At 36.3% G+C, this 22,567-nt stretch overlaps 5 protein-coding genes across 8 annotated transcripts; 1 reads left to right on the top strand and 4 right to left on the bottom strand.

The window, feature by feature from the left end:
• The first annotated feature begins 1,922 nt into the window (after nt 1-1,922).
• On the top strand, nt 1,923-9,803 carry LOC112776513 (lysine--tRNA ligase, chloroplastic/mitochondrial). Its single transcript, XM_025820700.3, has 14 exons — nt 1,923-2,347; nt 2,963-3,181; nt 3,419-3,530; nt 3,904-4,012; nt 4,701-4,758; nt 5,372-5,440; nt 5,608-5,715; nt 6,087-6,179; nt 7,012-7,116; nt 7,240-7,446; nt 7,654-7,748; nt 8,106-8,196; nt 8,550-8,723; nt 9,566-9,803. Exons 1-14 carry the CDS (start codon nt 2,060-2,062, stop codon nt 9,656-9,658), a joined length of 1,821 nt encoding a protein of 606 aa, XP_025676485.1. The 5' UTR covers nt 1,923-2,059; the 3' UTR covers nt 9,659-9,803.
• LOC140182073 (uncharacterized) lies at nt 9,744-11,737 on the bottom strand. Its single transcript, XM_072228164.1, has 3 exons — nt 11,402-11,737; nt 11,152-11,308; nt 9,744-10,961 (listed from the first exon to the last, which is right to left on the bottom strand). The coding sequence occupies exons 1-2, from the start codon at nt 11,606-11,608 to the stop codon at nt 11,207-11,209; spliced, it is 309 nt and encodes a 102-aa protein (XP_072084265.1). The 5' UTR covers nt 11,609-11,737; the 3' UTR covers nt 9,744-10,961; nt 11,152-11,206.
• A 1,131-nt stretch (nt 11,738-12,868) lies between these two features.
• Nucleotides 12,869-15,606, bottom strand: LOC112775858 (uncharacterized). Of its 3 annotated transcripts, none has more exons than XM_025819756.2 (4): nt 15,392-15,606; nt 13,642-13,760; nt 13,431-13,555; nt 12,869-13,308 (listed from the first exon to the last, which is right to left on the bottom strand). In XM_025819756.2, the coding sequence occupies exons 2-4, from the start codon at nt 13,721-13,723 to the stop codon at nt 13,075-13,077; spliced, it is 441 nt and encodes a 146-aa protein (XP_025675541.1). In that variant the 5' UTR covers nt 13,724-13,760; nt 15,392-15,606; the 3' UTR covers nt 12,869-13,074. The 3 variants fall into 3 exon arrangements, with proteins under 3 accessions (XP_025675541.1, XP_025675543.1, XP_072084264.1); XM_025819758.3 differs by having other exon boundaries at nt 13,642-13,787; nt 15,392-15,527; XM_072228163.1 differs by lacking the exon at nt 15,392-15,606 and having other exon boundaries at nt 12,869-12,923; nt 13,052-13,308.
• A 494-nt stretch (nt 15,607-16,100) lies between these two features.
• Nucleotides 16,101-19,556, bottom strand: LOC114925910 (pentatricopeptide repeat-containing protein At2g02980, chloroplastic). The gene is made up of 2 exons (XM_072228162.1): nt 19,427-19,556; nt 16,101-18,574 (listed from the first exon to the last, which is right to left on the bottom strand). The coding sequence occupies exon 2, from the start codon at nt 18,571-18,573 to the stop codon at nt 16,150-16,152; it is 2,424 nt and encodes an 807-aa protein (XP_072084263.1). The 5' UTR covers nt 18,574; nt 19,427-19,556; the 3' UTR covers nt 16,101-16,149.
• A 359-nt stretch (nt 19,557-19,915) lies between these two features.
• Nucleotides 19,916-21,795, bottom strand: LOC112777871 (pentatricopeptide repeat-containing protein At1g71460, chloroplastic). 2 transcript variants are annotated; one of them, XM_029295577.2, is made up of 2 exons: nt 20,478-21,795; nt 19,916-20,371 (listed from the first exon to the last, which is right to left on the bottom strand). In XM_029295577.2, the coding sequence occupies exons 1-2, from the start codon at nt 21,720-21,722 to the stop codon at nt 20,351-20,353; spliced, it is 1,266 nt and encodes a 421-aa protein (XP_029151410.1). In that variant the 5' UTR covers nt 21,723-21,795; the 3' UTR covers nt 19,916-20,350. The 2 variants fall into 2 exon arrangements, with proteins under 2 accessions (XP_029151410.1, XP_029151409.1); XM_029295576.2 differs by having other exon boundaries at nt 20,498-21,795.
• Nucleotides 21,796-22,567: the final 772 nt, after the last annotated feature.

Raw genomic sequence — 22,567 nt, 5'->3', positions numbered from 1 at the left:
GAACCCTAAACCCTAAACCCTAAACACTAAAATCAGAACCTGAACACTGAATCCTGAACCCATAAACCATAAATCCTTAAAACCTAAACCCTACACCCTAAAACCTAAACCCTAAACCCTAAACCCTGAACCCGAACCCTGAACTTTGAATTCTAAACCCTGAATGCTAAATCCTAAACCCTAAACCCTAAACCCTGAACTCGAACCTGAACACTGAACTTTGAACCCTAAACCCTGAACCCTACTGTAAATCCTAAACCCCTAAAACCCTGAACCCTAAACCCTAAACCCTCAACCATGAACACGGTGAACCGAAATTAATACACGGGGCGAACCGAAAGTTTGAAACATACTGAACCCTGAACCCATAAACTAGGGGTGACAAAATGGGTCGAGCCCGTCGGGCCGATCCGCTAAACCCGCTAAAAAAGGCGGGTCGGGCTAGGATTTGGAGCCCGTCAAATTAAAAAAAAATTCGCCAAACCCGCACCGCCAAATTGGCGGGTTTTGGCGGGGCGGGGCGGGCCGGTCCGCTGGGCCGAAGATTTTTGTTTTTTTATTTTTTTATTAAATAAAAGAGTAATTACTATTATAAAATTAATAATTATAGAATTTTTAAATATTTTTTTTATTTTTTATTTTTATTCTTCTTTTAGTTATTAACTTTATTTATTTTATTTTATAATTTCGTATATATGCTCAAATTATATGAGTTATTTTTTAAAATAAAGATGATTCTATTGACACATATTATTTCGAACAATTTTATTGAAGTTAAAAATTTAAAAAAAAATAGTAAAAGAATTATATTATAATTTGACTATTTTTTATTTGTATTTGATTTTTTAATTATTATTTTTTGGTTAATTTTAATGAATTTTATTTAAAAAAAAAAGAAGCGGGCTAGCCCGCCAACTCGCCAATCCGCCATAAAGTGGGGCGGGCTAGCATTTTGAACCCATTTTAGTTGGCGGGGCGGGCCTATGCGGGACGGGGCGGGTTGGGGCGGGCCGGCCCGCTTTGCCACCCCTACCATAAACCCTAAATCCTAAAACCCTAAACCCTGAAACCCTATCATAATTCTTTTGTTGTTGTTGTATTTTTTTGTCTTTTTCTCCTTCTCTCTCTGGTGAAGAAGCAGTAAAAGGTGAGGAAGAAGAGTTTTGAATAATGCAGAATGAACCGAACACAATACTCATGGTGAACCGAACACAATACAATTGTATAATACTGAGTGAACGAAACATAATCCATTATATAAAATCAAATTCAAACAGCTTTCTGCAGAATGAACCGAACACAGTACTCATAGTGAAACAATTGTATAGTACTGAGTGAACGAAACATAATCCATTATATAAAATCAAATTCAAATAACTCTGCCTACAATTTACATATTATCAATTCAATTCAGTACACCTCCGTCCATTTAATTCAATTCAAATTAGCAATTGCATTCCATTCAATTTGATTCAAAATTGAATAATCCAAACTTTGTCAGTTTGATTCGTTTCAAAAGAGTAATCCAAATCGCTCTCCTGATTTGAAGTTGAGTCATTTATTGTTTCGATTCAGAAGTACAGATCGAAGAAGAAAACGAAGAAGAATAGGAAGAAGTTAAATGCAACCAGATCGAAATAAGAAAACGAGAAGATGAACGCGACCAGAGAAGAACGACGAAGGCAATGCAGATCAATAAGAAAGAATACGAGCAGAGAAGGAGGTTTACGTTGGAGCAGAAGGTTTACATTGAGCAAAACTTTAGGTTGCAACACGTTATATGTAGCGCGTGTATGACAAACGAGTGACGGGTGGGAGACGCGCGTGTGGAAAAAAAATTACTTGGTTAACAACCATGTAAAAAATACATGGATGCAGAGCATTTCCGTATTCTTATACAGTATACTAGTTAAAAAAAAGGTGTATTAAAAACATTAAAAAAAACATTTAAAATTAGCAGTTCCCGTGTGTTGACTCAGCCACAGCAGGTACATAGATAAAGCAGCTGAGAAGAGGAAGAAGAAGAGCGCGAGTCAGTGACTCAGTGAGTCACAAGACAATGGAAGCGCTTAAACTGTGGAACCTAACAAGCCAACCACTCAAGAGGCACTTACTTCACTCAACTACTTCAATCACCTCTTACGCATTTCGTCGAACACCTCGTACCCTCCTTCTCCGCTCCTCCTCTTCTTCTTCTTCTTCTTCAACCGCCTCTTCCTCCGCCCCCGACGTCGACAAACCCACCGGAGCTGCTTCCAGGACTGCTGGACGCAACCGCCGTGCCCCGGCGTCTCCGACCACTTCGACTTCCGATAGGGAGGCTGTTCGAGCCATTCGCTTGAGGAAGGTAAGCCTTGGCTCTTAAGTGTAATGAAGATTCTATTTTTTTCTTTTTTTATGTTTTCATTGATTTATTTTTATCTTAGGATCAGTGTTTATCTGATGCGCGAAGAAATGGTTAATGTGGAGCTGCCTTTTAGTTACATACTGTCCCTATCGATTTAATTTTAGCTGGTTGTTTAGAATTTGAGAAAAGTTTGAAACTAGAAAGGATTTATGTTTAATTATATTACATTGACACGCTCAATACTCGAATGATTATCCAAAAGAATGATGACAATGTAAAAAAGTTTTAATATTGTTGGTGTATCAAAAGTTAGCTCAATGATATGAGAAATGTCTTTCTTTTACTCTCTTTTGTTAAAAAAAAAAAATTCTTATGCTAGATTTTATTTGACTATATATATATTTTTTTTTGCCTCTTAGAGGATTTGATGGGAAATTGAATGTAAGATATCAAATATCATTGTTTGGATTGGATTCTCATTAGGGTTAGAATGGGCAACAGTTTTGAACATGATGGATCTTTATTGATGGTTGGCTTGCTAGAGGACTAAAATGCTTAATGGTTTTGGTTTGAGATTGTCTTCTTATAGGACCCTTCTTCGAGGTTGTTTTGTAGGTTGAAGAACTGAGAAGTAAAGGGCTTGATCCATATGCTTATGGATGGGAGAAAACTCACAGTGCTAATCAGCTGCAAGATATATATAGAGATCTGGGAAATGGTGAGGAAGCAAACGGTGAGAATGACCATGTATCAATTGCAGGAAGAATTGTTGCTAGAAGAGCATTCGGCAAGCTTGCTTTTTTGACACTAAGAGATGATTCTGGGACAATTCAGGTTTTCTATTGCCTTCTCTACATTCTATGTATCTTTGAACTAAATAATGTTAGAGTTTCTTATTTATTTATTTATTTTTTTAATATGTTAGTAGTGTATTTGTTCATTGTTTTCTGGTTTGAATCTTTGTACTTAGATGCAATTTTTTATTCTTAGATATGGTAGAGGTTGTATTTCTGCTTCAGAGTGAATGTTATGACAGCTGCTAACTGAAGTTGTTGAAATCAATGATTTCAGCTCTATTGTGATAAGGAGAGACTCATAGATGACCAGTTTGAACAGTTGAAAGCTCATGTTGATATTGGTGATATACTAGGTGCAAGAGGTTCAATAAAACGCACAGAGAAAGGTAAAATTCAGTAGGTGTCTTAAATAGATTTTCTTCTTCTTTAATTGAAATTTATCTAATTTTCTTCTTCCATCTATGTTATGCGTTACATAAATGGGAAGCAATTGTGAGCTTACAGTGTTTTGGACTTTTGGTCATACACATGAAAAAGCAAGCTACCAAAACTTTCAGTAGCCCATAGAATAATACTATTTGAAATATATATTGTTCCTAGTTTTATTTATACATTGTGTTTTAGATAGTTGCCTTCATTTCTTTTTCTTCTTAAGTAGTATAATAGTTTCAAAAATGTGAAAGGGGTCGGGAGTATTTTGAAATTGCCTGTTAGCCTGTTATCATTATACTTTATGATTTCTTGTTTTTCCTTTTGCAGGAGAACTTTCTGTGTGTGTCCTTTCTTTTGCAATCCTTACCAAATCTCTGCTTCCACTACCTGACAAATATCATGGCTTAACTGATATAGATAAACGCTATCGCCAAAGGTAAGATTGCATTTTAATTTGTGTTAATTCCTTCGTTTACATCTTTTAATTTATGTATATTACTTTGGGGCTACAGGAAGGGTTTGAATAGCTTTTTTATAGTTCTATTATATATTGATGCATTAAGTATTTTTTCAGAGATATTCTTTTGACTGCAATTCTTTGTACTGGGTATTTCCTCATAATTTAATCAATTTGACATCTCATTTCTTGTTAACTCAAGTTTAAATTACACAGGCCATATCAAAATCAACCACTTTATATTGTACTAGATTTTAATCTACTGTATGTGTAATATAACTTTACAAAGGAATCCAATGATGTGCTCACATGTAATTTAGTAAAATTCTACACCTCTGGTTTTTTAAGTGACTAAAATTGTTAAATGAGATATTGAGTTATCAACACATATTATATGATAGTCCAAAAATTTTTATGAGGTTGTATACATCTAAATTAACTTATCATTTATCTCATTTAGTCTCCTTTTTGCAGGGGTGATGATGAATATTTTCATCTATATTTATTTATTTTTATTTTTTAACTTTTTATCACTTCTGTTTGTTTCTTATTTTTTAGTATTTCCTGTTCCATTTTATTTCGATGATGGTCTCTAATTATCCTTCCCCACTCCGCCTGAATTGAAATTTGGCTCTTCAAATATTTTTTTCTTGTTTGTTGTGTTTAGATACGTAGATATGATTGCAAATCCAGAGGTAGCAGATGTTTTCCGCAAAAGAGCAAAGGTGGTTTAACTTCTAGAGAATTCCCCCCTCTTTATTATTTTTTATTTTATTTTATTCTTTATTGAGGATAGAGGAGAGAGGATAAGAAAACCTCAATATAGATAAAGGAACAATCAAAAAAGAAAAGAGCAAAGATCTCCAATCACTCTGCTTATCTGAGAGATCCCTCTAAGCAGACTATGTGCCTTACACTGGGTAGACACCAGAAGATGTTTAATCTTATCCCACATGACCTGCTTGTGCGCAAGCCTTCCATTAAAGATGTGAGTTATGCTCGAAAAAAATATGCCAAACAACGTCATTGGGAGAACATTGCCTTAATATTTGGCTTCCTTTAATCCTTTCTGCTAATCTGCTCTGAAAAACCAACAAATCTATTCAATAAAAACTGATAAAAAAAATTCAATTTGCCAAGTATAAACCCAACATTCATCAAAGGTACCAAAAATGAGTTTCATAGGAGACAAATTTATGGGTCCAAGGAGCTTAGCAAGCTTTTTAAATTTGAAGCCTCCATAATTTAAGTTTTGAAACAAGATTTTAAATTTTTGTTTCAGAGATTGTTAGCTCACATTCTCCTATTTGTATTAATGTGCAAATTCCATTCAATTAGGTTGTATCAGAGATACGGAGAACAATGGATTCTTTAGGTTACATTGAAGTTGAAACCCCAGTTTTGCAGGTGCGTTAATTTGAGTATATTTACACTATTTTTTCTATATGAAAGCAAACAAACGTACACAATTTATGGGGACTCTTTTAGTTGTTGATATATTTTTTTTTCTGGCTCTCATTCTCTGGTATCTTGTACATGGAGTATAGCTTCCCTGATTAGTTTCCATTGACTAGGGAGCAGCTGGGGGAGCCGAAGCCAGACCATTTATTACACATCATAATTCTCTTGGAAGGGACTTATATTTGAGAATTGCAACTGAATTACATCTGAAGAGAATGCTGGTGAGGTTTGAAATATTTTTTAGTGTAAAACTCCTTGTCTGGTATGTGTTCAAACAGAGGGGTGTACATATCTTTTTTACTTTTTATCATCTTATGAGGTAATGCTATGTTTTTATAGAGGGAGATATGTTTTGGTATTCACTCTGAATTTAGTGCATTGGAATAAGATTATTAGTCATGATCTTCCTTGTTCGTTTTTTCAATATTTTTTAGAGCATGTTTGGCTATTTTTGTATTGGTGAAATAGAAATTAGAATCTTGCTTCTTTTGCTGAATGGAAATTTCATTTAGTTTAGCTGTGAAATTCTTGGAAAACTTTTATCTTGATTATGTCAATTTGTTAATGACTTCAACTTTTTTCTTTGTCACAGGTTGGTGGATTTGAAAAGGTATATGAGATTGGGCGAATATTTAGAAATGAAGGAATTTCAACTCGTCATAATCCTGAATTTACAACAATAGAGGTAACATTTTAATCTTGTGAAGTTTGGTTTCCTCAGATATATATGATCTTGCATGTCATACTTTGCTTCCAGTTTTACATTAACAGATGTAAACTCAAGCAGAAAAAGGGTTGTCTTAGTTTGTCACTGAATGCATTTGTTTGTGATTTTGGCGGATGAAAGTTACCCTTTTAAACAATTGTTGTTTCTTTGTGTTTATATATATATATATAGTAGAAAATAATATGCCTTTTTGCTTTCCTTAGAAATAGATAAGGAGCTACTTCTCCCGGAATCAGAACCGATAAGAAAGAAATTTCACTTCACAATACAGGAACCTGTAACTTATTTTTTTTCGTCTTTTAAATATCACTCATTTCTCACTCTCCCCCTCCCTCATTCCTTGTAATTTTATATGAGAAAAGTACTTGACTAAGAAATATTTGTCATCTTCAAACAATTTAACAATTTCTGGTTATATGATAAAAAATACATTTATGCTTATCAGCTTATGTCCAAATGCAAAACAATTTTCTTTCTGTGCTTCTACTTCTATTAAGTACTTTTCTTGAATCTTAATTGAATGGACCCAATAGCAATCATAAAACACTGTTGAATCTTGTCATAGATCAACAATTATTGTTTTAAAGGAACCTTAATTTGTTTTAAGTCTTCTTTGTTACTTACAATAGGCATGCATGATGCTTCCCCTAATCTTGTTGTAGCTTAAGGTTTCAAGCTAGTTGCTTTACAAATATTATACTATATGGTATTTTGCATTCTTGTATGCCTTATAATTCTCAGTTGATCTTGAATGACATTCTGATATGTATTGATGTTAGTTGAATTTTAGATGTATGAAGCATACTCAGACTACCAAAGCATGATGAATTTGGCAGAGGAGATTGTCACTCAATGTGCCCTAGCAGTTCTTGGGAAACTTACCCTAGATTATCAGGTTGCAACTGTTCTTATTATATATAACCTTGAGTTGTGGTGCGTTATGTATGATAGATTTCTTCTCTTGTGATTTTGTTGTGAAAAACAAATCTGTTGATGCTGGTGCAATGACTCTATGCAGGGAGTTGAGATATGTCTGGAGAGACCTTGGAGGAGGGAGACCATGCACAACCTTGTTAAAGAAGTTTCCGGCATTGATTTTAGTGAATTGGGATATGATCTTGAAGTTGCAAAGAAAGTTACTCTTAGTACCCTTGGAAACAATCTTGATGCCAAGGACAAAGCTTCGATTGAAGCTTGCCAATCTGTTGGCCATCTACTTAATGAGGTTGGTTTCCCTCACCTTTAATTATCTATTTGCATCCATTTGTTTGATTCCGTTTATTTGCAAAACTTTGTCTTTTTGCAAGTAATCACACTTGTACTTTTAAGTTGATGCTCACATTCTTTCTGATTGCACTTTTGGCACTTGTTATATTATCATTTTTCTTGATATACTAACAAGTTATTTTATTTATTTATTTATTTTGGTTAGGTCTTTGAGGTTGTTGTAGAACCAAAGCTCATCCAACCTATATTTGTTTTAGACTATCCAATTGAAATATCTCCACTGGCCAAACCACACCGAAGGTATAAACATTGTAGAACATATCTAATAATTTTACTTGCTTTTATTCAATATGTTCAACCGTAAGTTCTATGAAATATTGAAATGTTAATATGTTAAAAATCATAATGGGTATAAACAAAAGATAAAGTAGGGTTCACAATTTCAGTGTTTTAATTTAAACTGAATATTAAACTATGATATCCTTTTCCTTTCTTCCAGTAGCTGATATTTTTAGAGTTGTTTATATTCATACTACTATATATTTTCTGAGATACAATGATGTGCAATTGCTTATAATAATAATGCCATAAGCAATCAGATTAAGTATGCTTCCTGTTTTAATGCTTTCCTCTATCTTACCTTTGATCCTCCATTAGATCCATAGGTTTGACTGAGAGATTTGAACTATTCATTTGTGGCCGTGAGATAGGCAATGCATTCTCGGAACTGACTGATCCTATAGATCAGGTGAGATTTGTTTGGTTTTGGTTTTCCTGCTTGATTTTATTTTATTTCACGTTCTTTCTTTTAGAGGGTAATTCAGGTGCCCTTTATATATATTAGAAAATAGGTTTCAGACTCTCCCAAGAAACTAATCTCTACAAATTATCAAAAGGCATCCTTCTTTCTAGCTCTTTCTACCATACTCTCTTTTTATACTACCTAGTAATCAGTTCTAACTTTTCTTATTTATCCTGCATTATATTTGAAGTGTAGTGACTCTTACTTTGACTGAAGTAAATTGATGAACAGTGAATGGATTTTGATATGTGTGTGTGTGTGCACGGGCGGGCATTTTCTTTTTTGCTGGTACTTGGCAGAGAGGTCGCTTAGAGGATCAAGTTAGACAACATGAAAAGAAGAGAGCTGAGGCTGCTTCAAGAAATGCCGATAAGAAGGAAGGGACGGAAAACGAGGATGACTTATATGAAGTTACTCTTGATGACGACTTTCTAACAGCTTTGGAGTATGGAATGCCTCCAGCCTCTGGAATGGTATTAGAATCTATTTTCCAGTTTTCCTGTCCTTATGTTGTTACTATCCTAGATGAGTAAGAGAATGGTTTTGTTTGACAATTTTTACCTAGAGTTTTTAAGGTTGGTACCTATTTGAAGGAAAACATTATACTATCCTCCTGGAGTAATCCATTCTTACTCCATAATACCAATCTCACCCTTGATCTGTGTTCTCCTCTCTTTTTGTCTCATCCTGCTACTGTAAAGGGTAAAAATACCATCTTCGGAGGAAGGAATTCTTCTTCTAGCAGCATGAAAGCTGAAATCTGACAATTGAAGACACTAATTATGTCCACAGCAACTAGTATTTCTCCTTTCTTAAAATCTTCTCTGGTAACAGGTCAAGTTCACAGACTCGTGTCTTAAAAGTGGAGTCATGCTTGGTTTAAATCTCAAACCCCACAAGTTTGCTTTAGATAAATAAGAGAGTTTAGTTGCGCTAACATTTGTATTTGTAATGCATGATTGGATTTGTGTAAAAACGTTCTACTACCCTGACTGTGCATACAAGTCAAATCCCATAAGTAAATAGTTCTGTAAGACCAGAATGTGATTAGTATTGCTATTACCTTTGATATCGATGTCATGTCTCTGTATTTGTGTTTTGGCAGGTTTCTGGTTTTGATGTAATTTACTGATTTCCTTTTGAATTATGCTAATATTAGTGGATTCATGCATGTGGTCGTTGATGAATCAACATGCCTGTGTATTACAACGATATAGTTAGTAATAGTAATCTTCTATTTTGTGTACAAGTTATGCTTTCCAATATCAATCTCTTGCATTATTTATGCAACAAACTCTTGCGTTTTCTTTTTCAGGGACTTGGAATTGACAGGATCGTGATGCTTTTGACAAATTCTCCCAGCATTCGAGATGTAATAGCCTTTCCAGTATTGAAAGTCCAGCAATAGTACTGGGTTGTGATGTATGCAATTAATTTTTTTTTTTAAAAAAAGTTTTCCGAAAGTGGGAGTGCTGTGAGTCACTCTAATCAAATATTGTCATAAACTGTATTTTGCATTGACCAAAGAAACAACACTGTATTTTGATTTTGCATATGCTTGCTTAAGTAAATAACTAATAATGAGTTGGTAGTGCGTCAAAATTGAGCAAAAATTTCACGACCAAGAAATGAGTTTTCCAAAGAGTTAATATTCAAAATCGTCCCTGAAAGATACCTCGTTCTCTATATGAGTCCCCGAATGATAAACTTAATCAAAATCGTCCCCGAAAGATGTCGAGGATAACCACGTTAGTCCTTCTGTCAAATCGTCCGCTGAGCTGGCTAACGTCGGGTGACGTGTACCGTTAAGTGCCCGCGTGGCACAGTAACAAAACGACGCCGTTTTGAATCAATGGCCTCCAGAAGCTGAGACGACGTCGTTTGGTCTCCAGGAGAGATTCAAAACGTTGCAACCCATGACCCCCTCTGCCAACAAGCATCTCACTCTGTTTCGCTCCAAAACTTGTCGTCTGCGTCAAGCTATGCCCTAAGCCTTCGACCCAACACTTGAAGCAGGCCATTAACCTTCGTCAACGTAGGAAGACCGGTAGCCTGGAAGAGGTATTGGTACTGAATACAGCGGTGATCGTCTCCTGGAGCAGCATTGGTAGTGGAGGAAGCCATCTCGACTTTTATAGGTAAGGATGAATCGTTTTTCTTGTTTATTGCTGATCAGTAAAGACGGTTCCCAACTTCTTTACATCCAAAGTATCCAAACCGCTCACACCACTCTAACTGCAGTTCATGGAGAATGATTGTGTTTGTGACAGTGTTTCAAGTGCATCAGAAAAAGCATAATAATCATCATCATTATCCTTGTTCACCTTTTTCTCCTCCACATTATACCTAATTTCAACAATGCTCTCAGCTTTCTTTTCTCTACCACCATCCATTTTATTTCTAACCACACTGACATTGAAAGAGTTTGATCTATTTGTAGCCCTGATCTTATTTGCAAGTTTAGAATCCTGTTTGAAACAAGCATTTGTGGATTTTCCAGGGGGAAGCCTTGGACTTGGAGTGTTTGATGCTTCCTTAGAAGGTTGATGCTCAGATCCAGCACTATTGCCATTGCCATTAGCACTATTACCCTTGCGCCTTCCGGGGACATGCTCCAGATTCACAGTTCAAAATAGTCTCATACCTTAATTTATTTGCAGCTCTGAGGCCTAAAACTCTGCTAAGAGAATCCTAGTTCCGACTCTTGAAACCTGAAAATGAAAAAGGAAAGAAGAACCGATCATTCATAATTCAAACAATAACAACAAAGAGCAGAATCTCTGATTCAATTCAGCATATCTTGAACTAAGTTCAGAGACGAAACAGAAAAATGAAAGCACTAGTGAGCACAATTTAGGCCATTAAGCAGAGAAAAAAGAGAATTTACACAGCATTACTAACAGTTTCAAATATCTAACTTCAGCTTCCAAGTTATCTATTCTCCATGCCTCCTTCTTCACCCTCCTTCAGTTTTGGAATCTTCCTTAGCACCTGCTTCAACCACTGCTTCACAGTCATTACCATCAACCCACTTAAAGTAATTACAGTGATTGTCCTTCTGCAAATTCAAAAATCAGACAAGAATACAATGAATCACACCCAATAACCAAGAAGAAGATGGAAAAACTTCAACACTTTCAAAACAACGTACCCGGTACCTTGAACATGCGTAGAATAATCTGTGTGGGTTCTCTGCTGTCCCAGATTTTTTTATCACAGCCTTCAACCCGCAGAAACATGCTTCCTCATGACTTTTCCTCCTCATTCGCATCGAAGCACTGGAACCGTTACTCTCGTGTGACCGAAGAGATATCCCACCACTACGACATCCATTTCCCGTCTCCATCCTCCCAGCCATCCAACAATTTCAGAATGCGACTTATTTATCATCGCACTTAGGATTAGGGTTCATCAAATTGAGGGACTGATTTGATTTCTTTAAACGAACTTACCTTGTCAGCAACCCCATGGTACACGTAGACCTCAGCCACCCAGGCACTTCACGGTACACGTCACCCGACGTTAGCCAGCTCAGCAGACGATTTGACGGAAGGACTAACGTGGTTATGCTCGACACCTTTCGGAGATGATTTTGATTAAATTTATCATTCAGGGACTCATATGGAGACCGAGGTATCTTTCAGGGACGATTTTAAATATTAACTCGTTTTCCAAATTTTGCCACTCAACAGATGAGTTTTATGAGGAGATTCCCCAATTGTTCAAAACCATAGTGAAGAAACCCTCCTAGTTTGAGTAGTTTCTCCATTATCCAATAAACAAGTTCCCCCAGTTGTCCAAAACCATGGTGAAGAAAGTCCCCTAGTTTCTCCATCATCCAGTTTGGCTCATCGCCCTCTCTTGATGTCTCTTTCTCGTCATTTTCTTCGAATCGGTATTCTGCTGCCACCTTCAACCTCTATCTCACATCCTTCCCTACCTATCTCCCTCGTTTTGCAGCTGCATTGTCGCCACACTATCCGTTGTCTACGCCTGTGTTTTTAAAATGTTTTTTGCTCTTTCTTTTTTTTTTTTTTTTACAAGAATGCTTTTAAAATTCTATATCTTTATTTCATCACCAACAAAAAAGTTTGACAGTACCTACCTAAGAAAAAATAAAATAAAAGAGACAATTTTGCATATCTTCCTCTTCTTTTGTTCCCTACAAATCTACACATTTCCAGCACCTATAATTCCTTCGACCTACAATCTGGTTGATTTCCAAAATTATAACGAAACCAAAGTAAACTCAAAGGTTCAATGTGAATAAAGTAAATTTGATTTCAAATATAGATTGAGAAAGAGGAAGGGTCTCAACAACGTCAAGAAGGTGGGGCTGCTCTCAAATGCACAGGAGCTCAGACTGCTCTGCTAAAAAGCGCCGCCCAATTCTCTCCCTCCGCCCTCGCTTCTGCGGTACTGCTGGCCTTGTGACGATTGTTTCTCATCCCTGATTACTTTGTGTCTCTTGTTGCAATACATTGGGTCTATTGCGCTCGACGGATTGCAACTTGCAAGAGGCTGATTGAGTGTTATTTATTGTGTTTTTTATAGGCTGATAGATTCTTAAAATCTTAATTGACAAAAATGAAAAATAAAAACAAATCCAACAAGCAACTTTGAATCCCCAAATGTCCATGTTTTATTTGAACTTCAAGCACATAGAAGATGCACTGAAAAACCAACCCAGCAATCATTTCAAGATTGTGTATGATATAGGTAGAAAATATAGGAAGTTGCATAAGCTGAGGAACTAAACTAAAATGGCTTTTTGTCACCAAAAAAGGCATAAAGTCCATACCATGAATGTTAGTAATTTAAAACTTAGACAGCAACTTTTAGTTCGGAGGCAGAAGCATCTGTATACATAGGGTGAAGGACATGACCTTCCTTGGGCTCAATATGCACCCACTTGCGACCGGTCAGTTTGTTCCTTTCAAACTTAACACATCCCTCTTTCATAGCAAAGAGAGTATGATCTTTACCGATTCCGACATAGTTCCCCGGATGAAAGCGAGTGCCGCGTTGCCGAACAATGATATTTCCCGGTATCACCCTCTGAATGAATGTTGCAAATAAATGAATCATGTCCAGATTGTTAAAGTTTTGTTCCAATTCTATGGTTATAGGTCATAAATTAATGGTCTTGCTTAAATGTTAAATAAAGCAGAATCTCATACCTCCCCACCAAATTTTTTCACTCCAAGGTTCTTGGGTTTTGAATCTCGTCCATTCTTTGTTGAACCGGCTGTCTTTTTAGTAGCCCAACGCCTGAACACAAGACTCAAACCTTCTCCAGAAACATCTAACGTAATGTGTAAAAAATTCATTAATCTAACTTCTTTGAAAGGTAACATTCCAATAACCAAAATAGCAATTATTAAGTTATACCACTAGTGCTTCTATATACAGGAACATTTGTCACGAGTTCCTTGATATTCAATCTTCTGCACAATGATGCCGCAAAATTCATGCTTTCCACGTGATATGGGCACTACTTGAGATACACACTGCATTTGCAAAGAAAGAATCACATGCTGACTAAGCTAGTCAATGATGCTTGGTGTTATAGTAACAAGTCAGTGGAAATGAATTAATTGAGGCAAGACAATACTTTAAATGAGTTGATTGTAGTGGTCCTTTGATGTCATTAGAAGTTAATATGCAGATAGAATCGTATGTAGAATAAATATATAACAGTAAAAGATTTGTTAGAAAGCAAGAACTAATGTCAATGTGTACCCAAAGAAAGAAAGTAGCTCAAAAATGAAATATAATGTATGAACCACAAAGAAGCCCCTCCCCCTTTTCAAAACTACATGAAACACCATAGAAATATCCTTTATGATCATTGCATCAATTACCCAATACACAAAGAATCATAATAAGCACAGGAACACCGTATACCACCCTAATGTCTTAAGGACATGTTTTCTAGCTATGGTAAAGGAAGCTACTTTCTAAGGTGATGCGTCTTTCTATCATTGTTTTTAAGGAGAGGCGTGGCACACAGTGGAGATTGTGACCACTCTTAAGCCATCCAGTTAACTGATGCTAGAGGAGTGTGCAGGACAAAGGAGCTTGCAGGCTGTGTCCAAAATGGTTTGGTCTCATGGGCATGTGAGAAGCTAACCGATGGCAATGGGTCATGCCGACATGGAATGACAAATTGTAACTACAGGAAACTTGAGTAACTATCTATTATAGCCAAGTAACTAACTAACTCAAAATTAACTAACATACGATAGTATTCGCCACTATATAGATAGTAGTATCTGTAGCATTGGCTTCCATGTGAAATGCTACCCATAACTCGATAAGCCAGAAAATGTGTATTGATAATTCATACCACGATATGGGGGGAATGATGCGGTGGTTTGGAAAAAAACTGAAAATGCCTTCCCAAGGTAGGAAGACGAAATAAGAAGCAAGTGTACGCAGCCAGAGAACAATTTAACTGTAGGACTCTAACCAGAAAACAATCAAGCTCAACATGCTTCATATAATCATGAAGTAGGGGTGGCAACTGAGCCTCATGGAGGCGGATACTAAACATATAAACAATTTTAAGCACTATAATTCGTAAGGAAGCCCGATGGACAAGCATTCGATGTAGCCCAAGGTTCAACAAAGTGTCCAACACAAGGAATGTAATACAGGCAACCTACTAACAAAAGGTCACACAAACATAACTTAAATTGTTGCTTCAAGACTCCCCTTCTAAGCATTACAATTTGTAAAGACTCAAAATTCATATAACAAATAATAATGTATAGTTTTTCTTCCTCAAAAATGAGGAGTAACAAACATATATCTGTTTTGAATTTGACTAACACCAAACACAATTGAACAATAAAGAAGGCCAAGCAAAGATCCAATGCAATACATGGCAGATAGAATTGCAGCAAAAGTCCTCATTTTCATTTGCCAAATTAGGGATTAGCACTCACTATCACTACCCAAAACCGAAAGAGCCATGAATGAATTGATGTGTCACAAACAAGCACCAAGTCCCATAAGAGTGCATCGTAAAAGTTGAATAGCCACAAGAGAATAAATCAAAAGAATAAAAAAAAAACAATAAATACCGAATCAAATTACACAAGTGGGAGAGAAGGCACGAATGATTTGTTAAGCGTACCAGAAATTCTCTGTGGACTGCGTCGAGAGAGGAGGGAGGGAGAGAAAACCGCCGCAAAATGCTGGAGCCGGCACTGAGAGGGTCTTCTACTCTTCTTCTCTGAGTAGTTTAAGTGTTTAACCTTTCTTCTGTGCGCTATGTTTTTTTTTTTTTCCCTTTTAATGATTTTGTTTTAAGGATTGAAAAGTGAATTTCTGAAAAAACAAAAACCACCATAATTCCATCTCCCTTGTGTGGAATAATACTCAATAATTTTTAATCAAACAAGTCAATAAATTTTAATTATTAAATTATTTATTAAACAAATCAATTTTTACGTTAAATAAAAAAAAAGAGTTAGACAAATCGATTTTTATATTACGAAAAAAGAATTTATAAAATGTATATTTTTTCTTATAAAATTAAAATAAAATGCAGTTTAATTCATTTTATCAAAATACATATAAATTAATAATACTTATTTAATTGATTCATAGTGTATGTCATTATAATTTTCTAAAATTTTATATTTTATAGAAAATGATAGAAAATGACATTTTAACAACATTTTTTTTAACCTACGAAATATAACTCAAATGATATAATCTTTCCATACTCACTTAAAATTCATCAGTTTGAGTCTCACTTCTAACCTAAAAAAAAGAAAAACATTTTTTCTTTTTAATAAATACCTCCTGAAAAAAAAAATTTTCTGGAATCACACGAACAATTTGATGACAACATTTTTTCTATTTAATAAATACTTTCTGAAAAATCTTCTACCAATACTCATTACAAGAACAAAATCCTTCTTTGAAATGGTGAAAGCGATTACGATCCCTCACAATTATCTCCCTCCCATAAATCTTAGACACCAACTTTGTTGCATTATGACAGTCTTCACAAATTCTAAGATTCTTCAAAATCCGAAGCTGAATTCCAGGACCTGTGCTAATCAAACCATAAGCCATTGCAAGTTTTTCACTGTGATAATTTACTGCACTCTCTTTTTCCTTCATATCTATGTTCTTCAGCACAACAGATACATTTGGAGTGTATCCAGCATGTTCTAGCTTTTCTCTCATCTCAGCAATCATTTCATAAATCTTTGGTGTTTCTGGGTGTTCTCTATCTCCCATTACAAATTCATGAATCGTTCCATGCACTTCAATGGAGCTGAAACCTGGCTCTTTATGAATCCCTGCATCCTTCATAGCTCTTCTTATATCAGCAACATTTTCCCATCTGTTTGATGCAGCATAGATGTTTGACATTAGGACATTGTATCCACATTTTTCGGGTTCTAATGATAGAAACTGTTTTGCAGCCCATTCACCAAGGTTCACATTTTTGTGAACTTTGCAAGCAGCAAGAAAAGATCCCAATACGGCCGAGTTTGGCCTCATAGGCATGTCCTTAATTAGTTCTTGAGCTTCTTCGAGTGATCCTGCTCGACCGAGAAGGTCTACCATACAGCCATAGTGTTCAATCTTTGGGACCAAACTGAATTCATTAACCATTCTGCAAAACAGCCTCTTCCCTTCTTGAACCAATCCGGCATGGCTACAAGCATGAATAACTGCAATGAATGTTATGTCATTAGGGATAACTCCTTGTGCTTCCATTTCAGCAAAGAGTTCCAATGCTGAATTACCATGACCATGCATTGCAAAACCAGATATCATGGCATTCCACATAGAAATATCTCGGTCGTTGGCCTCGACGAATAGTCCACAAGCTGTATCTATGTCTCCACACTTAGAATACATGTCCACCAAAGATGTTTTCAGAACCATATCTGCTTTGATTCCTTGTTTGTCTAAGTAAGAATGTATCCACTTACCCATTTCAAGTGATCCAGATTTTGCGCATAGCGAAAGGAGGCTAACCATGGTTATCTCATTTGGTTTAATTCCACATCCAGTCATCTGAGCAAATATATCAAATGCCTCATCTATACAATCAGCTTTTGCATATGCCGAAATCATGGCGCTATACATCATTAAATCTTTGTTCTTGGTGCTATTATTGAAAACAGATCGTGCACTTCTTACATCGCTGCATTTGCCATACATATCAAGAAAAGCAGTGGCTAGATTTAAAGACATGGCAATCCCATTTCTTAATGTAAAAGCATGTAACAACTTGCCTAGTTTTAGTGCTCCAGCTGCGCCGCATCCTTTGACCAAACTAAGGATTGTGATATCATTTGGAAACATACCCTCATCTAGAATTTTGATAAACAGCCTAAAACCCTCATTCAAATCATTGCAATGGATATAGGCTGCAATCATAGCAGTCCAGGAAATTATACTTGCCGCGGACAAATTGTCAAAAATTCTTCTTGCATAAGCTAAATTTGCACATTTAGCATACAAATCTATCAAAGCAGTACTTAGAGGAACACTTGGTTTCTCATAGCTCATGTTCCTTGTGACATAAGCATGAATGGCTTTACCCAATTTCATATCAGCAAGTTCTGCAATTACATGAATGATGCTTATCATTGCAATTTCACTAGGCTTCACTCCAATAGCATGCATTTCTCTCACAAGGTTCAATGCTTCATTGAGCATACCGTGGCGACTATAGTTTCGAAGCATAATACTCCAAGAAACAGCATCTCTTTTCTCAATGTCATCGAATAATTGGCATGCAGATGCGAAGTTTCCAGCCTCACTGTACATCATCATCAATGCATTGCAGACAAAAACATCACTATGAAATCCATTCTTGACCACAAAACCATGCACCTCTTGTCCTAGCAGAGCTGAAGGGACAACACAGCATGCTTTGAGAACTGATGGTATGATGAAATTGTCAATTTTGGCATCGGTTTTTCGCATATGGTTATATATTTTCACTGCATCTTCAGGGCAATTGTTCTTAATGTAAGATGTTATCAAGAAGCTGTAAAGTGCTGCATTGCTAGAGTAGGACTTAAGTGCAGGAAAAGTGAGTCTATAAGCGCAATCGGAACAGTTCTTGAGCAACTGGCAATGAAGCTGTTGTGTTTCTACAAGGTTGATGTGAAGTTCATTTTGGATTGGAGGCACCTTTGGTTTTGTCTTCTCTTTTGCTAAGACTTGAGTGAATTTCAAAGAGGCTATGGAGTGATATTCACAAGAGCTTTGGAACTTTCGAACCGAGATAGGAAGAAGTGAAGGAGCAGAACCATAGAAGTGTGAATTGCATGTAACCATCCTTGTTTAATCAAAAAAGGGACTTAAAAAGTTAACACATTTTCTCTACTTTTTCATTCATGGTTCCAAATGAAGCAAGTGATGAGACTGCTCAATCACCAAGATATATGAATATATGCTATCAGATACTTATTAAGAACAGAAAATAAAAGGTTAAAAAAAAAAAAACTCAGCAAAAGAAGAAACTTAGAAGGAAATGAAAAAAAATCTGAGATATTTTTATCAAGTAGCAGTTATGTTATGGCCAATGGATAATGAAGGAAAAGGATAAAGTAGACACATCTTATTGGTTTGTTTCTCCGTGTGGACCACGTTTTTGTTCCTATTTCATAAATTTCTTAACCCTATTTGAATTAGCATCTGAATTTCCACAAAAAAAAAAAATTTAAATAGAAATTGTGTTCACAAAAATTTAGAGCCTAGCTCATAATATATGAAGTGAATTGAATTCCTTGGTTTGGAACAAAACGATGGAGATAGATTTGATTTGCAACGAGAATGTAACAATTCATTTATATTGTTTATGTTTATTTACATCAAAGTCATTTATATTGTTTATGTTTATTTACATGTTCATGCTATTAGTGAGAAAATAAAGTTAGTGTATGTTTTATGATGTGAGTTCATGAAAAAAATAATTCTGTTATGTATCCGAAAGACCTACCAAATCGCGACAACTTAATAGAGATCTAGTATCTCGAGCAGCACCAATGACAAGTGATTGTGCAGAAGAGTTAAAAGAGATGTCTATGGCAATGAAGGAAATTGCACAAGCTATTGAACGTACAAATGCTGAAGTTTGGAAGCCTTCTGAAATAACTGAAGCAGTATGTAAATTAGGGTTGGAAAGTACCACTTTGAAGCTGTTGAATGGCTTCATCATCATCCTAATTATACTGGAATTTTTTTCACCTTGCCAGAAGATCTTCGCTTGCAATGGTTGGGTGAAAAGTTGTGTCGGTGACTTTATGATAGTGTTTAAGATCTTTGATGATCTATGGGGATATTATGGCTCTTTTTGGTTTTTCTTAAAGTAGTAATTTTTTTTTTTGTCTTTTTGAAGTGATATTTAAGATGTGTCTCTGTCTGAAGTAGACTTTTGTATGTGTTTTATTTTAAGATATAATATGTCTTGCAAGGATTATGTCTTACTTGATTTAACCATAGGATTATGTTATTTGCTGATTTTATTTTGATATTTTATTGCTGAAAGAAGATAAATCTATAATGCCAAGTCACTTCAAAAACAATCTCATGAACACAATTCAATTAAATGTATCATCATTAAATACTGGTAACTAAAGCAAAAAATTGCTCCCACCAAACCAAAGTATTTAAGAAATTTGATGTCAAAACCTAAGTAACTTTATGATTTTCATACAGTTGTCCAAGTAGTTAGTATGATACAAGTTATAAAATCTTTGATGAAGTAACTTTACAACCCATCAAGTCTTTCAAAGTAGGAGATCATATTGCATCTGCTATAACAAAGAACTCATTTCTACAAATATTTGAGCCTCATCTAGTTTACCATAACGTGTAAGAAGCTGAATCATTGAAACGCAGTGTTCCTTGGATGCTTCAACTTTATACCTTGACAGTAAATTGAAGATCCTAATTGCCTCTTCAACAAAACCAGCTTTATCACATACAGAAAGAACAGCTTCAAAAGTAAAGCGGTTCGGAGCACAACCCTTTGAAATCATGTCATCAAAGAGGTCAATTGCATCTTTATAAAATTCTTTATATACATATGCCCTTATAAGAGCAGTCCATGTCATTGAACCTTTATCAAGCACTGCATCAAATACCAAATTCGCCTTATCAATGAGTCCACAGGTACCATACATATTGATAAGTTCTGCAGAAACATAATGCACTGATGCAAAATCTCTTTTCAATACCTGCACATGAATCTCCTTACCAAGCTTTACAAGTTTTAGTTTGCTGCAAAGACTTAACATCCTCGCCATGGTAACTGTGTCCGGCCTATACTCTGTCAATTGCATTGACCTTAGGACACCAAATGCTTCAGGAAAACACCCATTTTCCACATATGCATCAAACATAGCTGTCCACAGGATCACATTCCTTCGTTCCATACCATCAAATAGGTTTCTACAATACTCAATCAAACCACACTTAGAGTACAACACCATCAACGAAGAAGCTATAGAGACATGAGGCAGAAACCAATGTTTTAAAGCATAAGCATGAATCTCCTTCCCCCGTTTCAGAGCCCTCGACTGTGCACAAACCGAAAGGATAGAAGCAACACTGACATGACTAGGCCGGAACCCTTCTCGCTGCATTCTAACCATGGACTTCACCGCCTTTTGAAACCCCCCACTCGAGACAGAACCCGCAATCAGAGCACTCCAACAACTTATACCTCTCTCTACCAAGCTAGACAAAACTCGCCTCCCCGAACCAACATCCCCACATTTACTGTACATATCAACCAATGCAGTTCGAATTCGCACTTGCTCATAGTAAAATTTCTTCTTCACTAAGTAAGCATGAGCCTCTTGACCTATCCGCAATGCGCCAAGCTCCCCAACTAAGGGAAGAACACCCATCATCAAAGCCGAATTCGGCATTATTCCTTCATCTACCATCAACCTCACATACTGCAATGCTTCAATCCGCATCCCATGGTGTGCAAAACCAGCAACCATGGCACCCCACAAAGAAACATCTCTCTCAGAACTTTCATCAAACACCCTCCGCGCAAGCTCAACTTTCCCACACCTAAAATACATTCTAACCAAACAGACCTTAATATATAAACTAGCATCAAAATAACCGTTCTTAACCAAAATGGCATGAACCTTAAACCCTTCTTGAACCGCATTTGCATCACCCAAGCTTTCAATAACATTCACAAAGCTAGACACATCCAATTCTGCTCCTCCCAATAGCGTCGTTCGCGACTTGCCCGAAACGGCGTCGTTTTGTAGTTGAAATGCAAATTTGAGTTTAGGGTTATTGGGTGGTGGTTGTTGTTGCTGTGTGATGATGGAAGGAGGAGGTTTAGAGTTGAAGGGGAGTTGGAGAGAGGTGCGGTTGGTGTTTGAAGAGAAAAGAGAAAGAGAGAGAGATGAAGTTGGAGTTGCAGCTGAGGTTGGAATTGGAACTGTGGTTTCCATGGAGACAGGATATCATTCGCCGCTGCCACCTGGAACATGGATGGTAGATCATCCAATACCACTTCTATTCAGGCTCAAAAACAAAATTAAGTAATTAGAGCTAATAGTCAATTTTTTCGTTCCTGAAAGATACTTTGATCTCTATTTTTGTTTCCAAAAGATAAAATTAATAAAAATCGTTCTCCAAAAATATCGTACATGGTCAAGTTCGTCCTTCTGTCATCTCCGTAGGTGAGTTGGCAAACGTTCGCTGACGTGGGCCGTTAATTGCCAAGGTGGCAGAGAACAAAAATGACGCCGTTTCGATAGAAGGCTCTCCTAGCCTTGAAACGTCGCCGTTTTGTCTTCAGAAGAGGGATTCAAACGTTGCAAAGCCTTACCCCCATCTCATATCAACCATCGCTCTGTGTTTCGCTCCAAAACGTATCGTCTCCCACAAGGTATGCCCTAAGCGTTTGACCCAAGTTCTGAACCACCCCAACAACGATCGTTAGTGCTGGTGGACAATTACATTAGAAAAGTTGTGGCCATTGAATACAGAGTTGATGTTATACTGGAGCAGCATTGATAGTGAAAAAAGGCATTGAGACGATGAGAGGTAAGAATTGAACTTTTTTTCATGATTTCTGACTTATTCTGTGGTGTGGTGTATTGTTACTGTGGTGGTGTTAATGTTCGTCTGATTTAAGGTAGGATTTAAGGTGACCAAAGGTTTCTTTGTATAAGTGTTATTTTACCATTTTCGTGTATAAGATTGTGTTACTTTCTATGGCTCTGTGATGGTTTTTAGTGAGGGATGTTTGAATTTAGTGATGGTTCTGTTGCTTATTTATTTTAGGTTAATG

Source organism: Arachis hypogaea, chromosome 19 (genome assembly GCF_003086295.3).
Source record: "Arachis hypogaea cultivar Tifrunner chromosome 19, arahy.Tifrunner.gnm2.J5K5, whole genome shotgun sequence".
NCBI lineage: Eukaryota > Viridiplantae > Streptophyta > Magnoliopsida > Fabales > Fabaceae > Arachis > Arachis hypogaea.
The sequence above is the reverse complement of the archived record's forward strand: the minus strand, read 5'-3'. Positions and strand labels throughout refer to the sequence as shown.

Bases quoted from the DNA above. Each gene is read 5' to 3' on its own strand.
- LOC140182073 (XM_072228164.1), bottom strand. From the start codon at position 11,608: ATGGCTGGGAGGATGGAGACGGGAAATGGATGTCGTAGTGGTGGGATA. The intron at 11,309-11,401 runs GTACGTTGTTTT...TTGAATTTGCAG, and splicing joins ACGCATGTTCAAGGTACCGG to AAGGACAATCACTGTAATTA.
- LOC112777871 (XM_029295576.2), bottom strand. From the start codon at position 21,722: ATGGAAACCACAGTTCCAATTCCAACCTCAGCTGCAACTCCAACTTCA. The intron at 20,372-20,497 runs GTAAGGAGATTC...TATTTGATGCAG, and splicing joins ACTAAAACTTGTAAAGCTTG to TGCTTGATAAAGGTTCAATG.
- LOC112775858 (XM_025819756.2), bottom strand. From the start codon at position 13,723: ATGAATTTTGCGGCATCATTGTGCAGAAGATTGAATATCAAGGAACTC. The intron at 13,556-13,641 runs GTATAACTTAAT...ACATTACGTTAG, and splicing joins TGTATATAGAAGCACTAGTG to ATGTTTCTGGAGAAGGTTTG. The intron at 13,309-13,430 runs GTATGAGATTCT...ACATTCATTCAG, and splicing joins TGAAAAAATTTGGTGGGGAG to AGGGTGATACCGGGAAATAT.
- LOC114925910 (XM_072228162.1), bottom strand. From the start codon at position 18,573: ATGGTTACATGCAATTCACACTTCTATGGTTCTGCTCCTTCACTTCTT.
- LOC112776513 (XM_025820700.3), top strand. From the start codon at position 2,060: ATGGAAGCGCTTAAACTGTGGAACCTAACAAGCCAACCACTCAAGAGG. The intron at 6,180-7,011 runs GTAACATTTTAA...GTTGAATTTTAG, and splicing joins CTGAATTTACAACAATAGAG to ATGTATGAAGCATACTCAGA. The intron at 7,447-7,653 runs GTTGGTTTCCCT...TATTTTGGTTAG, and splicing joins TTGGCCATCTACTTAATGAG to GTCTTTGAGGTTGTTGTAGA.